The sequence below is a fragment of the Tremella mesenterica genome (assembly GCF_000271645.1).
Source record: "Tremella mesenterica DSM 1558 unplaced genomic scaffold TREMEscaffold_1, whole genome shotgun sequence".
NCBI classification, from domain to species: domain Eukaryota; kingdom Fungi; phylum Basidiomycota; class Tremellomycetes; order Tremellales; family Tremellaceae; genus Tremella; species Tremella mesenterica.
Window position 1 is genome coordinate 2528614 of NW_006711225.1, and position 14748 is coordinate 2543361.

The 14748-nt window shown below is 47.7% G+C and overlaps 6 protein-coding genes across 6 annotated transcripts; 3 read left to right on the top strand and 3 right to left on the bottom strand.

Annotated features, from left to right (window-relative positions):
• Positions 1–471: 471 nt before the first annotated feature.
• On the bottom strand, positions 472–2531 carry TREMEDRAFT_58779 (uncharacterized protein; the record flags this gene model as incomplete). Its single annotated transcript, XM_007001336.1, has 7 exons — positions 472–824; positions 931–1063; positions 1165–1803; positions 1894–2009; positions 2062–2181; positions 2234–2310; positions 2362–2531. 7 exons carry the CDS (start codon positions 2529–2531, stop codon positions 472–474), a joined length of 1608 nt encoding a protein of 535 aa, XP_007001398.1.
• A 1695-nt stretch (positions 2532–4226) lies between these two features.
• On the top strand, positions 4227–5269 carry TREMEDRAFT_58780 (uncharacterized protein; the record flags this gene model as incomplete). Its single annotated transcript, XM_007001337.1, has 5 exons — positions 4227–4298; positions 4419–4508; positions 4555–4610; positions 4655–4808; positions 5009–5269. 5 exons carry the CDS (start codon positions 4227–4229, stop codon positions 5267–5269), a joined length of 633 nt encoding a protein of 210 aa, XP_007001399.1.
• Positions 5270–5609: 340 nt separating this feature from the next.
• Positions 5610–6575, bottom strand: TREMEDRAFT_25914 (uncharacterized protein; the record flags this gene model as incomplete). The annotated part of the gene is made up of 3 exons (XM_007000627.1): positions 5610–5804; positions 6053–6184; positions 6477–6575. 3 exons carry the CDS (start codon positions 6573–6575, stop codon positions 5610–5612), a joined length of 426 nt encoding a protein of 141 aa, XP_007000689.1.
• Positions 6576–6927: 352 nt separating this feature from the next.
• TREMEDRAFT_70764 (uncharacterized protein) lies at positions 6928–8655 on the top strand (the record flags this gene model as incomplete). Its single annotated transcript, XM_007001970.1, has 4 exons — positions 6928–7048; positions 7251–7795; positions 7953–8125; positions 8280–8655. The coding sequence occupies 4 exons, from the start codon at positions 6928–6930 to the stop codon at positions 8653–8655; spliced, it is 1215 nt and encodes a 404-aa protein (XP_007002032.1).
• A 277-nt stretch (positions 8656–8932) lies between these two features.
• TREMEDRAFT_19366 (uncharacterized protein) lies at positions 8933–9657 on the top strand (the record flags this gene model as incomplete). Its single annotated transcript, XM_007000375.1, has 2 exons — positions 8933–9213; positions 9456–9657. Coding segments are annotated over 2 exons (483 nt in total), but the record flags the coding sequence as incomplete, so codon positions are not given.
• A 274-nt stretch (positions 9658–9931) lies between these two features.
• On the bottom strand, positions 9932–14633 carry TREMEDRAFT_72820 (uncharacterized protein). The gene is made up of 9 exons (XM_007002087.1): positions 12537–14633; positions 12245–12496; positions 12077–12152; positions 11968–12032; positions 11900–11917; positions 11661–11849; positions 11300–11543; positions 10905–11209; positions 9932–10578 (listed from the first exon to the last, which is right to left on the bottom strand). The coding sequence occupies exons 1-8, from the start codon at positions 14574–14576 to the stop codon at positions 11028–11030; spliced, it is 3066 nt and encodes a 1021-aa protein (XP_007002149.1). The 5' UTR covers positions 14577–14633; the 3' UTR covers positions 9932–10578; positions 10905–11027.
• Between the last annotated feature and the right edge of the window lie 115 nt (positions 14634–14748).

Consider the following 14748-nt stretch of genomic DNA (forward strand, 5'->3'; position numbering starts at 1 on the left):
CGTTGGCCTGTTGTCCTACAACACGTTGCGGAGGCCCGTTCAATCTCCAGAATCTTCGCGTCTCGATCGGTTCACTTAGCCCTTGGCGGATGTGAACGAAATTCGGACCAAGACCGTGAAAGTAAGATTATAACGGACTCACTCCGTATCTCGACGACTTGAGTCTCAGGGAAAATGGGCTTGCGTTATCCCCCTCCCCCAACAGGTACAGAGAGTTGGCTTTGTGGCACATGACCACAAGACATACTTGAGTGGGAGTTAGTGATGAATGCGCACGCGTGCATATTCCATTTTGACACCTGTTAGTTACATAATTTTTCATTCAAATCCCCAGACACCCGGAAATGAGATAGTCACTACTGTCCCCAAAGATGACCTCTGTCCTACAATTATAATGTAAGGCTGATTTTACTACTACGTCTACAAGTTGACCTCTGAACCCGTAGACGAAATCATGACACGGATCAAGAATCAAGGTGAATACCTAAATCTCGGATTACGTTTATCCGTCTCATCCGCCAAACCAGAAAGGATAATCTCTTTATCTTCATCAGCCCCTATTACCCTACCCTCATCCAATTTCTCCCGACGTTTGTTCTCCGCCGTAGCGAGAATCCAGAAGACGATAGCAAGAGTGATGAACATGGCTTGAGAGGCGATCACAAAGATGATACCGTCTTGATATCTAGGTGATTGTTTAGCAAGGAAAGATTGAGGGATACAGATATTGGCGACGCAGTAAAGGACGAAGGTGATGGCTATGACAGTTTGTTTTTTGGTGGTTCCGGAGATGTTCTGACCGATGAGGGAGAGGATAAGGGGGTCTGTCAGAGGTCAGCACTGCTCGATGAGTAGAGAAAGGTCTTGAAAAGGGCAAAGGACATACGTGAGGTGAGATGGTAGTAGAAGACGAAGAGAGGCACGACTCACAAGCTGACTGATCGATGGAGAGTAATGACATGAAAGCGAGTGGAACAGCTTTGTTGGCACCGGGAACAGGAGGCTTTTTGTACAACACGATCTCACTGATGAGACTGACAATGCCGAGCCAGACCATGACGAACTACAGGATCAGCCGCCCGCTCTGTGGTGCACGCCGTGGGTTGATGGACATGATGTTCTGATTTGGATGACGGAAGAGACCGGTGAGAGTCGTAGACTTACACATTTCCTCGTTTTGAACCAATTGACATGAGTTGTCAAGTACCCGCACATAGGAGTGAACACACTTGGCACAGCCCATGAAGGGATTTGCAACAACAAGGCCTTCAATCCGGTGTATCCGTATCCTTTGATGATGACACCCGAAAAGTTCGACGCGATACCGGGGGCAGGTTGCTGGAAGACGAATAAGAACGCGAACAACCAAGTCTTGACATCGGTAAACGCTTCGACGATCTGATATTTTCTGTACAGGTGGGATTTGATACCCGTTTGCGACCGAGCGATCCGAGCGACCGCGACCGCCCGTTGTCGTTCAGTGTACCACCAGCAAGTCGAAGGTTTGTCAGGGAAAACGAACATCATGACTGATCCAAGGGCGATGGTGAACAATCCAAGTAGACAGAAGATCCAACGCCAGGCTGCGAGGGGATGTGAGGGAGCATGACCAATGGCGAAGTATAGAAGAAGGAAGGGGATCGGCATGAGGGTGTTACCGAGGGACCACATTGCGTATCGTATAGGTTGTTCAGATTGAGTGTAGAAACGAGCCGTCGTCGCTGTGAAGGCAGGCGCAGCGGTACTTTCGAAGATCCCCAACATGAAACGAATGGCAAGAAGACCGTGATAATTTTTGACGGCCTAGATGTCAGCGAGACGTCCATTACCACGTGTAAATACGAGAGGGTATTGAATGGCGGGTTGAGGATGAGCGAGAGAGAGACCACTGACCATGGTGCAAAGCATAAGACCACCCCAGATGATATACGCAGTAGCAAGTACCCGACCGACGTGATAACGTTGAAGCAGAAGAGTAGCGGGGTAAGTAGCTCCTAGTAAACCGAAATCTGCAGAGTTCTGTCAGTGGGACGGCCGGATGTATGAATGGTAACCACTCACAGTAGATAGACACTGCCCAACTGTATTGTGAACCGTGCAAGCCCAAATCAGTTTGAAATCCGAGAGTAGAGGCGGCATTGAGTGCGGTTTTATCGACGAGGAGACAACCAATACCCAAGTCTATCCGTCAATCCCGGTGTACCCTTTGAGTCGTGTTCACTGAGAAACTCACGCATGAGGGGAACGATGATGAAATCTGTTTTAAACTTGACTCTCTTAACTTCTTCATCGGTATAGTCAAGATCTTGTCTGAACAATCAGCTGACAGATCTCACATGTCTTAAAAAGGACGAAACTCACCCCTCTAACGCCTTGGCAGCATCATCCTTCTCCTGCGCCAGCTCATCAGCTTCAATGACATGTGGCAGACGCCCTCCTCTTTCGATCTGGTGGGCGGCAGGTTTATCGTCATAAGCCGTGGTGGTATTGGTGGTATTTGATACTTCTCGTTCCATGGCGGGGGTTGACATGATGGCCCACAGTTGCCCGTAGTGAACGACTGAGGAAGGAAAGAAAAACAGGAATGCTTTGTTTTCTCGTCTTCTTATCCTTCTTAGTCGGTCTGGGTACTCTTTGGTCAAAGGGTCAGACGCGGGGCGCGCGGGGCAAGGGTTTGCGGGATTTGGCCCCGTGGGGGTGGTAATTTTCGGTCGAACGCCGCGTCGAGTAAAGTCCCAGGGAATGGTATTGGTACGCCGTCGAATGCGAGACCAATGGTTCTGGTGGGATCAGCTACACATGGTCAGCTGATTGATGGAGTCACCATCAGTTCATGGTGATGACTACCGAATCAGCACGCTAGAGGTTTAACACTTTGAAGATACCAAAATGGAGGAAGACGCTCGTGCAAGAACAGAGTTGAGTCTAGGTATGTTTACGTAATAGACCCCCCCACGCCATTGGCGGTACAATGCCGTAGATCCGTAGATCCGAATGACTGGGGACAGCGCCGAGACTTTGGCTTGGCCCGTGCATGGTCCAGACTTGTGGCCAGTGCGGCTACTTCAACTTGCCGGATTCCGGACCGACGTGTCCGGTCGAAGTCGTACTTGTACATGTCAAGCCAATTCTTGTCCAGTAGTTTCAACAGAAGGAGAAAGCTCTGGTCAGACTGGTCAACGTTCGAGCAATATAAACCAAACCCAGCAGGCAAGAATCCAGACCAGAAGATTGCACTGATGGATCACGTTTATGAGTTGAAGTCGGAGGAGGCTTTCAACGTCGGCGCGATCATACGTTGCGACATTGCCACTGGTGCTAAGCCTGGTCGGTAGCTTGCTCATGCTGTCTGTCCTCCCAAATTCCAAGTACCCCATCTTCCATTAGCTGACATCCCCTTAATGAAACCCGACATCTACTCATGTCAATTGCTCACCTTCTAGTCTGCTCCACGGTGAGTCAGACTTTGCCATTTTCTCAAACCTGGGCCGTGGGGCATCTTCCACCCTATGACCCTACATACCTGACAAGAGACCGTTTCTCCATCATCGACTCCCCCGACTCTGACGCGATACCGTAGGAAAACTCTTTCGAGTGGCGTGGGTGGGGTACATGACGATGACGAAGGGGTCCAACAAGGGGTAGAAGAAGGAACCAATGACGCATCGGACAGAATTCCCAAGTCATCACGCACGTCCCCCCTGGTTCTTTCTCTGCTTTGGGCCATCATCAATCACTTCCGCGCTTCCCTTCTTTGCGTCTCTCACTATTAACTGATCAGACTGACGTCATCGCCATCTCATTTCATCTCCTTTCTCTTTAACTCTTTCTGACGTCTGACCCTCCAGCTGTCCATATTTCAGCAGAACAATGACCGAATACTCTCCGAAAGAGGGTCATGGGATACTGCTCAATCCTCGAGGCCACACTCTCTCAATCCACCTCACGCCCTGACACTACTCGTGTTTCCCACGCCTCACAAAAACTGCACCCTCCTTTTCTCCCCTATCGTCCATCCTGATGGGTCTTTCAATCACGTCCGTTGCCGCTGAGGTTATGACGCAACTTTTTGACGAGGCCTCGAGGGTATCTCCTTTGACAAGCGTGTTCACCCCGACATGTTATAACAAGTCTAGTAATTTGGCCTTCTCCTCATCTTTCTCTATTTGCCACTCACTCACCAATCCTCATAGACACAACCTTCAGATACAGGGGAGTTCTGGATTATGCCTCGTCAGACTTATGCTACCGGTCGGGCTGCACCGGCTTCCCTCTCGGCGGCGGCGTTTTTGATGTTTGTGAGTTCTTCCCCATCTCCAGACACTTGGTCATTGCTCCTCTTCCAAGAAGAACATCAAGACGCCAATGGAATCAGAGATCAGAGAGAGAGTCAGAGAAAGAGAGAGACTGACGTGTAGGTGGCCACATTGTTTTATTGGCTGGTAGCGTTCTCAGTTCCATTCATCAAACACATTCATTTCGTCCACACCAGGGAAAACGACGTCAAGGTGAGCTTCAGCATCCTTGGAAATACCCCAGGGCGCTGACGAGTAGTACGGGACATTCGGATGGTGTGCACTGGCCAATCGAGTGTGTTATCGTCACGTTGGGTAGGCGTTTCCCGTGTTGCGCCTTGTAGCTGGCTTACAAGTAGATACGCATGGCATCCCGAGATCATCGACAATACACATCTGACCGGATCGCTTATCCTCATTGCTCTTACCGCGGCGTTTGGAACATTTGCGTTCTTCTCGTTGCTTCACAGTCTTACCGATCTTAGGAGTGGAGTGTGCAGTTTTTTCCTCACTGTGAGTCCATCCATACTCTTGGTCTCTTCTCTTCTCTTTTCCCTTCCGCTTCCCCTTACCATCTCGCCCTTTCCATTAACTTAGTCAAATTTCCCGAAATCTCTACCCTATCTCCATTCATCATCATCATGGATGGACCGCCCATCATTCGACATCCATTGAAGTCAGATAGTCGAACAAGAACGATCGCTGACATTTAGCTTTTCACATCATTCCTCGCATTCCTGTCCTTCCTACTCGCTCTCATCTGCTTCGGCGTCGCTCATCACCGATTCAACCGAGCTTCTCTCGATGCCCACTACGGAGCTGCTCTGCCTCTCCTGATTCTGGGCTGGCTCATGTACATGGCTTGTATCCCGTTGGTCTTCATCGGTTGGCTCCGTGAACATCACTACCGCCGTCGAAACCTCGAGGCTTCGACTGTCCCTGCGACCCCTACGACTCGAAGGCGTTGGTTCTGAGCTATGGGAACCGACTGTGGGATCTATAATATTTTGGAACGTGTTTCCTTTAAATGAAGGTGTCGAGGAGTGATCTATACTTCCCTTGCGGATTCGACGACTGTACGACTCGTATGACCTTTCCCGACCTGTACGACTCTCATGAAATCACGAATTCACACATTTCCCATTAGCTTGATTCGGACTTATAATAGTGTAATGCCAAATACGATGCCAAATACGATGCAACCTCCTAATTCTGTAACCAGCAGTTTGACATTCTTTGCATATCCTGCACATCATTTGGAACAGATAGAAAGCGAAACGAGATCTCAGATAATTCATCGATGTCAAATTCTACCTAGTCTTCATCTTCATCTTCAGAATTAGGTTTGGTCTCTTGTCGCTTGCTCCAGTCAAGCCAGCTCCCGACGTAATTTCGAACGTTGTGATATCCCAGATTCTCCGCTAGTTCGGAAGCGGTAGCTGATCGTTTGCCCGAACGACAGTAAAAGATTATGTTCTGCGAAAGGGCTGGTTTAGGGAAAGCGAATTTCTGAGGGTCAGCCAGTGATTCTGAGTTTGAGTACCATGGACTGAACAAAACTGGTCCATTCGATGAACGAAAGATAAGGTTCCCTGAAAACGCATGTGCTAATCGTCGTTTTTCAAGTCGACGTCCAGGTCGACATGGGTGATATACAAGTTCCAAAACTTGTACTGGGTAGTGGACAATGGAGTGGATAGGAGGTGCAACGCAGAAAGGGAGTAGAAATAGAGAAGATCTTAAAAATGAAGACTTACCCGTTGGAAATCCCCAGGGTTCATCTTGACATCTAAAGCTTTTTGTATTTCCGACATTGGCAAGTTTACGGCGGAAGGTATCATCCCTAAAGCCGCTTCATCGGGTTCACGAACGTCAATGATGATGATTTCCTAATTCGTTTAGCTACGTCATTTTCACTTTTGTTCGTTCCGACTTTACATTCTCCCACACTTTGTCTCTTGTCATATCCCACTGTACCGCTCTTACTCATTTGTGACCATATGGTCAGATCTTCTCCAATTGGCCCTACACGGAATTTGACATGAAGAGATCTTGATGATACATGGTGAAGTATAAGTTTATTCTGCCAGGAAGATCGCACTGCTATGTGATGGACAGTGCAGCAGAGCGTGGGAGGGGGGTTCGGGGAGTCAATGAGAAGAAAGAGATAAGATGACTCACATCGGTAGGTTGTTGAGTCAAAGGTTTCAACTCTTTATAACTGATAATAGGATCTTTACTCGCCCAAGCACTACGGGTGATTAATGTACGGACAACCATCTGTCTCTGAGTCAAAACCATCGGTCTCACAGGAAGTATGTGGATATGACGAGGCTGAAGTCGAGGGAGGATGGTTCGTCGAGGGAGACGAGTAAGAGTCAGACGAAACATGTTTGGTTTTATATAAGACAGTCGTAGAAGAGTGGGGTTCTGGGTGTCGGGGGTTCGTATTGTGGGATTATACGATGATTTGGATTTATACGATGATGGAGTCGAATGTCTTGATCTATACGATGATGAAAGAGTCGAGCGTGTTGATTAATACGATAATCAAGGAGTCGAAGACACCCTTATGAGATGATAGAGTTGAGTTTTGTCAATACTTTGTATTTGTATATCTGTACGATGTACAATGTGTATGGGGTCGAATGACGAAGTCTCTTGCAAAACCGGCCAATTCGGAAAGTTGCACTTTTGGCTGGGACATGACGTGGCTTTACCTCTCTTTGGGCTTATCACCGTTCAAAAGTCAGGTTTCTACAAAGACAAAGTTTCTGTATATTGGTGGTGGTAGAAACACACATCTACTCCTCATGCAGTCTTACCTCCCTATCACCCTCTTCAGACGATGTCTCCGAGCCCCTCATCGTAGAAACCCAAGATTCTTCTCTTCTTCTTCATCCATCTACGCTCCAAAATCAAGACATTCCTTACTCCCCCATTCCTCCCCATCAGCACTTTCCGCCCTCCTCTCTCGACTTTCATTACCCCCTTCTACATCCCTCCATCCAACATTACAAGCATGTCTGACACATCCTTCCTTTGTAACTTCTTCAACCGATGCTTCAGGATCGACTGCCGAATCTGAAGAAATACAGACCAACGAGGTTTTATCAAGTTTAGGGAATTCTTTACTAGGTTTATTCGCATCTGAGAAATTGGCAGTACAATATCCTCTTTTACCCACTGAAGCTCTGAAGTTAGCCGTCACAGCATTCGTCGGACCTCATGCTTGTTTCTCCGTCGCAAGAGAACTAGGGTTGGGTGTGAATGGAGAAGGACATCCTACGGGTGGTGTGACCGTCAGATGGGTAAGACCGCAAGAAGAAATAGGGGAGATGGAAAGGAAAGATGTCGTTCCTCTGGCTTCGAGATTCAAGAGGTTTGTGGGTAATCAAGAGGGAGAGGGGAGAGTAGGGGCAAAGAAGAAGAGGGAAAGTTTTGAGGATGTGGTGGCTGATACAGTGAGGGCGTTTGTGGGGTTGATATATCAAGAGAAGGTGAGTCGCCGCATCAGTCACTCGACTCCACAGCTGCGAAAGAGACTGGTGTGTCTCCAAGGCTGGTTTTGTAATGAGAGCCGTGGAGGAAAGTAGGGGAGAGGCGGAATAAAGGGGTAACTCAGAACGAGGGTAAGAAAGAATACTGACTCTGTAGGGTATACACTCCGCAAGAGAATTCGTACATGCTCATTTCCTCTCTCGTCATCTAGATATGACCACCGTATTCACTTTCAAACATCCTAAACATATGCTCGCGAGTGTCGTGGCGAAACAATTTGCCGATGCTGGTATACCCCTAAAAGGCGGAATGGCGAAGATTGAGTCTAGGTGAGTCCCACGTCTGATCGCCCACTTTTCTTCACCATTATATATTGCACACTAAATTCTCCCACCTGGTTCACCTAAAATTCCTGATTCTGACTGAGCGTTTCTATTTAGTGTAGGAACACAAATAGGCAGGAGGAAACCCACTGACATCCAGAATACTTGCATCAACAGGTATCAACTCCCAAGCTCCTCTATTCAATATAGGTCTCTTTCTTCCCTCTGGTCTCAAACTCTCTGAAGGACATGGCTCTTCCCTCCGTATGGCTGAACATCGCGCTGCCGTCAACGCTCTTTTATCGTTCTTCCTCCTCCGAGGTGACGTCGGTCATCGTTTTTCGGGAATAATGGAGGGTGTGAGACAAACGCAAATAGGTGAGATGGGGGAAGGACTTCCTAGCGGGGCTTTGGCTCAGTGGCCTGTCAAAGATGGAGAGTTAGTGGGTGATGAGAGGGAGTCAGAATATAGAGGTGTTTCATGGGGTGGAGGAGAAGGTGTGGTAGACACTGGTAAGAAGGGTATGAGGAGATGACAGTTGCATGCACAAACTCATTTACCACTTGCACGTTGGCCTATCTCCCTTTTCCAACCTTTGTACCCCCCTGTGAGGTTGGAAATCCTTACATTTCATCTGGACAAGAGGTGAACTACAAGAGAGTCATCCGGTCAGTTGGAAAGTACGGAAACAACTTCCTTCCCCCCCCCCCCACTTTCCCCCACTTTTCTTTCCCAGATAGAGTACTTCAGACACTCCTTGCCAAAAGTCGATTTTGAACAATACTCATAGACTTTAGATTCGGCTCATGTCCCTCCTTGCCCCTCTCCTTCTTTCCTTACTCCCCTCTCAGCTCACTCATCTCCTCCTTCCTCGTCTGACCGCTTCTTTTCCAGCACTATTCCCCCCGTCTCCGAGGGGTTCACTGATATATGCGAGGAATTACAAATTAGTATTCACCCTACTTGTGGGGTCATACGTCGTTTGGACCTTCTTCGTTGATGGAAATGTAGAGGAAGGGGAAGAATGGTATTCCTTATTGGAAGTAAAAAGAGATGTAGATGATGAAGCTTTGAGAAAGGCGTTTAGAAGATTGTAAGTAAGCCTTTCAATTCTCACTTTCTTTTGTCCGTCCACTCTCCTCCCTCCTCCCTCTTTCAATGTTGTAGACACATCTCCATCAACATGAGCCTTCTCAGAGATCCCATGCTCTCTCTTTGCTTCTGAAAACGTCTACACAACTCCATGGTCCTCAAATGTTAAGGGTGTTTTATATGGTTCACAGCTCTGTGGATCTGTGTCCGCTACTAACCTGTACGTTGTCGTTGACATGACAGATCCCGTACCCACCATCCAGATCGTGCTGGAATATCACATTCAAATAAATTCATAATCCTTCGACAAGCATACGAGACACTTTCTGATCCTCTGACTCGATATGCCTACGATCGATTCGGACCTCAGGTGATAAGTTGGAAAGGGAAGACGGTGGGAGATTATCTGAAAAGAGGGTTGGCTAATGCTTCTGGGTTTTATTTGGTTTCAAGTGGTGTTATGGTGTTACTATCAAGTAAGTGGGTGTCTACTTCGTCATTGACGGCTGACGTTTTAGTTCTGGGTAGAGCGAAAGGAGGAGCTTTTGTATGTTATCTTCTTTCCTCACTTCGTTTTCTTCATCCTCATCAACAAAGAAAAAGACTATTTTCAACCTGTCTCCGGTCTCTCAAAATCCGACCAGTCTCATAAGTTCAGTGAAGGACCACCAGACCAAGATAGAATCATGAAAATTCGGAATAAGGTGATGAACGATGCTGATGATATAGTGGCGTATAACATTCTTCTTCATTCTTCTACTATCCGAACTCACACTCATTCTCTCTCCAACCCCATCTCTCCACTCCTCCCCACTATTCAACCTTCTTCCTCCTCCCTTCTCCACCATCCTCAGGTTTCTCATTCCACGCTCAGCACTCGAAGCGCCACAATGGGTTCAAATCAGTTGGTTGCATAGGGGTTTCGCAAGTGTCAGTATAGCCTTTTCTCAGCTGGCAGACGTATGGGGATCTAGGAGGGGGGAAGAATGGGAAAGAGTCGTTACTCTGGCTAGGGGCGTTGAGGCGGAGGGTACGTCTTCAGGTTCTATCCCTCTAACCTCCTCATTCGATGTTCCAAACTGTGCCCATGAAGCAGGTAATCAACTGTCACATTCCACAATATCGTGATGAACTTGGCTGTGTCGGTCAATCCAATCAAAGGAGACATGCGGGAATTATACGTCTCTACCTCAGCATGGAGAAATGGAAGGATGGAGGAGCGCCAAGGAGGAGATACAGTACAAGTAACTGATCTATAGCCGTGGCTACTTTCCAAGATACCGTCGTACCAGTCTTAGCGCAATCCTCGAATCCGATGGAGACAGAAATCGTCATCCAAAGGTCCATGCAACAAAGTCAGTCCAATCTTGACCTCATCAGCAACTCTGACCTTGAATGCCGATCCGCTAAGATGAAGGTGACACATGCTGACTAGTAGTACTAGTGGACAGGGCTTTATCCTCCCATCCGTCAATCCGAGGACCCTGGGCCAAAGCCGTGCTCCGTCTACGTAACCTTCACTCCAGTAAAAGAAAGAGAGAAGCGGAAAGACTGTTGATGGTCGCTACCACTATCCCACTCCCTTTGTCCCCTCCATCATCTCCTCGACTTGGACCGTATCGATGATGAATGCATGACATTGACGATGATGACAACTAATCGAATATGATGTGGTTACAATGCAATACTTACTGTATAATGAGGTGCTCTACCTAGGAAAAGAGATCTCATCAATGAGAAGAGCAGGTCGTAAAAGGGATCGATACTTCGTACTCTAGAGAATGAGAAATGTGGAAAAACAGAAGATCAGACATGCTACTCCTGTATCGTGTACGTCGATTCTTTCTCTTTGGCCCGTTGAGCAGGACAATCACACCATTCGTCTAACCATTTCTCATCCTCTTTTATCCGATCTAAAAACTTCTCACATGCTCTTCTATCGGCCATCTCTCTGGTACTGCCTTGACCTTGAACCAACTCTCGATCATGACAAATGACTGGAAGTGAGCTGGACTCGTACACAGAAGTGGAGGATACAGGGCAGATGGACATGTTCATGTGAATATAACAAAAGACTATTTACTCACTGGCAGAAGTATACTCTCCATCTTGTACCCCACGAGCTTCAATTTGACATTTGGTACAAGGCCGATGTTGAAGATAAAAGCTCCAAGCGGCTTTCGCATGTGTACTATGCTGTGTCGGTCCCACACAATATTCATCTTGTAATGGTCGGACGTATGTTTCGTAGATTTTCTTGACAGCTTCAAACGAATAGGCCGAGTCTTCCCAGATAGCACCGAATACTGCGTCCAGATGATCGGACAAGGTCTGTACTCAGCTTCCTCGATTGGAATTCAACAGAAAATGAAGTACGGATATGATGCATTTCAAATGACGAGAAGGGTATCAGTGACATGATTGAAGGTCAGCAAAGACGTCACTCACAGGATACGCAGGTACATTATACCAATATTCTTTGGTCGAACTATTCGTCTCCAAAAGACCAAGGTCTACCTTTCGTTGTGCCGCCTTCATCTTGCGTCTGAAATCTTTGATACGTTCTTTGGTCGTTACGTCGGCATCTCGGATCAGGTCAGCGAGACCGCAATCGATCACGATCGCTCCTAAAGCTCTCTGAGACTCAATGAGTATGTATCCCAAGACGATGGGGAGGAAAGACTAACATCATTCAATCTCGAGTGCTGAAGATAGTCAGCCGGGGAAGATACAGTATAAGCAGAAACTGTCTCACGTGCATATATGTCAATTGTCCGGGCAATGAGGTGGAATAACGATGCCAAATGTCATCCATCACCACTGAGATTCAGCAAAATACGCCATCTCAGATGAGAAATGCTCACAAAAGTCTAAAATTCCATCACCTAGAGATCGATACCGCCAAAAACGAGCTCTCACCTCGCGGTCGGCTGACATGCTCTGTTCATCAACTGCAGTCATACATCGTCTGGTCCAGCTCGACTCGAGTCAAGACATGCCAGCGAGGTATCAAGGACGGAAATCGAACCCACAAACACCGGATCGGCCCGACTACTATCTTTGAAATCATATCCCAACACCGACATCTTAGGTTGGAATGCGGCCATGAAGCCCTCCGCCTGTCGACTAGATTTTGACACCTTCACCGAGTCGATGACGGTCTGCCAAGAATCGATAACAACCGGAAGAGTGAGATGATGTAGCATTTTGACTGCGGCAGGCATCGATTTATCGTGAGAAAGGTAAGCCGCTCCGATCAAGGCCTCCAAAACGTCTGCCGGTCTCTAGTCATCAGCTAAGCCATCCAACTATGTCTCAGCTCACTTTGTCTCCCAGCATGACGGTATCGGCCTCTTTTCGTTTTGACGAACAGGATTGAGAACCCGAAGGATCTGCTTTCCAGTTGATTGGCATCCAATCTTTCACATTGGGTTTCTTGGACCGGATGTAAGGAACGATACCACATCGACCAGCTGCGACACGAAGGGAACTGTTGGCCAGCATGATACTGCGCTCCTTTTGTCGTTCACTCTCCGAAGTGTCCTTCATGTGCACGTCGACAGTGAGGATGAGCCGCAGAAGAGCATCGCCTAACATCTCTAATCGCTCGTATGATTGGAGAGGATCGGATATGATACCCGGGGAAGATAGAGCTTCGAGAGCTAGGTCGGGTTGTAGAAGGGATCCAAATAGAGTGGTATTCATTTCTCTTGCTAAAAGCTGATTGTCGAGCAAGGGCATAAGTCGTGGGATCATGGTCGCTGCTCGGTAGATATCAGGGGGTATGCAATATCGTTTCATGGTCTCTGGAATTACAAGCGACGTCACAGGAGAGTAGATGTCGGAGAAGAATCCGCCGTGACGAGCGGAATGGAGTGCCTCGGCTTCCAGTATTGGTTGAAGAGGTTCAGTGATCAACGGTCGATGTTTGTTCTTTCGGTCTGTGTAGAGTGCGTCGTAGATCGTCTTGTCAGGTAGCTTCGTGTCTGGAGAAGAAGGCATAAGGTCCGTTCGTACACCAGTAATTAGATAACGTTTGTCGAACTCTGCGCCTTGACAGACGATGGACCCTACTAGCTGGTCAAGCTTTGACGCATCACTCAAGTCAATCGGGGAGTAGAGCTCTCCATTGATGGTACTGATGTCTTCCCAGGCGATATCGTCACATGTGACCTTCTCTTTCTCACCCGCTTCTCCTTCCCCGGTAGTAATCTTGGAGGTCGGTTGGAGAGGTGCAAGTAGCCATTTGGATTGCTTCAGCTTGCCAGCGATATTTTGATTAAGCACGGATCGTAATACTCGTTGAGTAAAGCCGAACACAGCATTGAGATCCTCCTGTTTCACGATAATCTTGCCGCTCCTGGCCAACCGTATCTTCGCCGGTTGAGTCCCTTGAGATGAATTCTGTTCTCTTTCTATTTCGATCTCGAATTCGTGACATCTTTCGAACAGCGGAAGCGGTCGTGTGGTGAGCAGACAGAGTGGCCGACAAAAAATATCCTTCTCGGGGTCACCCACGGTCCGAGGGTGGATGATGGTGACGTGTAGATTGTCAGGAGTGAAAGGTGGATTGTCTTCCCAAAACTTGGCGAAGGAGTGATAGGGATATTGTGCCATGCCGAGGACACCAAATGCTGACATTCCAGATTTGGGAGGGATTGCGTCCCCTAAGCTCGCTTTCATGGCTTTCCACCTTTCGTTGCATGTTACACCTCGGTGTTTGTTCGTTCCCCCATTCTCGTCATCCACCGAGTTCGATTCCTTATTTCCCGGAATAGCTTCCTGGGGTTCTTCGGAGAGACCTGGATTTATGTTTGATTCCGAGACCACAAGTTTCCGAGATATCGTTTCTAAATCAATCTTTCCTTCATCGATGAGCTGTTGGACAAGTTCAAGGACAGCTGCCCGCTTGGCAGGCTTTGGACCAGGGTGAGGTTTACTAGTCATTTTCATTGATCCCCCACACGCTTCGGGTAATTCGACAGTACAATGAAGCCAGCTTTCAGTCCTGACAGGTGGTGAGGGATCTTCGTCATCTTGACCCTCTGCGACTTTCTTGATTGGAGGGGGTGGAAAGTGGACTTCGATCTTGGAAAAAGTGTAAGTAGGTCTTATGGCTTGTGGGGGAAGACGGAAAGATTGTAGATATCGAGCGAAGATGGAGCCAGCGTTGGTCATTGTCAGAATATCAGAGTGGGGAGTAGATGAACGAACTGGACGAGATGAAGTTTTGGTAGAAACGGTAGGGGTGGAATGGGATGCAGAAGTATGTCGAGAGGAAGAGGAAGGAGAGTCAAGTAGAGAGACTTTACGTTTGGTACCACGGGAAGAAGAGCTCGAAGAGGATACTTTCAGGTCTGACATGGTTCCTCGTTAAGAATATGTAGCTTCTGATGAGGCTTAACAGCGCTCAGGACTCACCAAAAAGTAGTAACTTAAATAAGAATAGAAGACGACCATCAAAGAGATCTTCTCGAACTTTGCGCGTAGGGATAATCCCGACGTGGCGCGAATTAATCCGGTTGAAATTTTACCA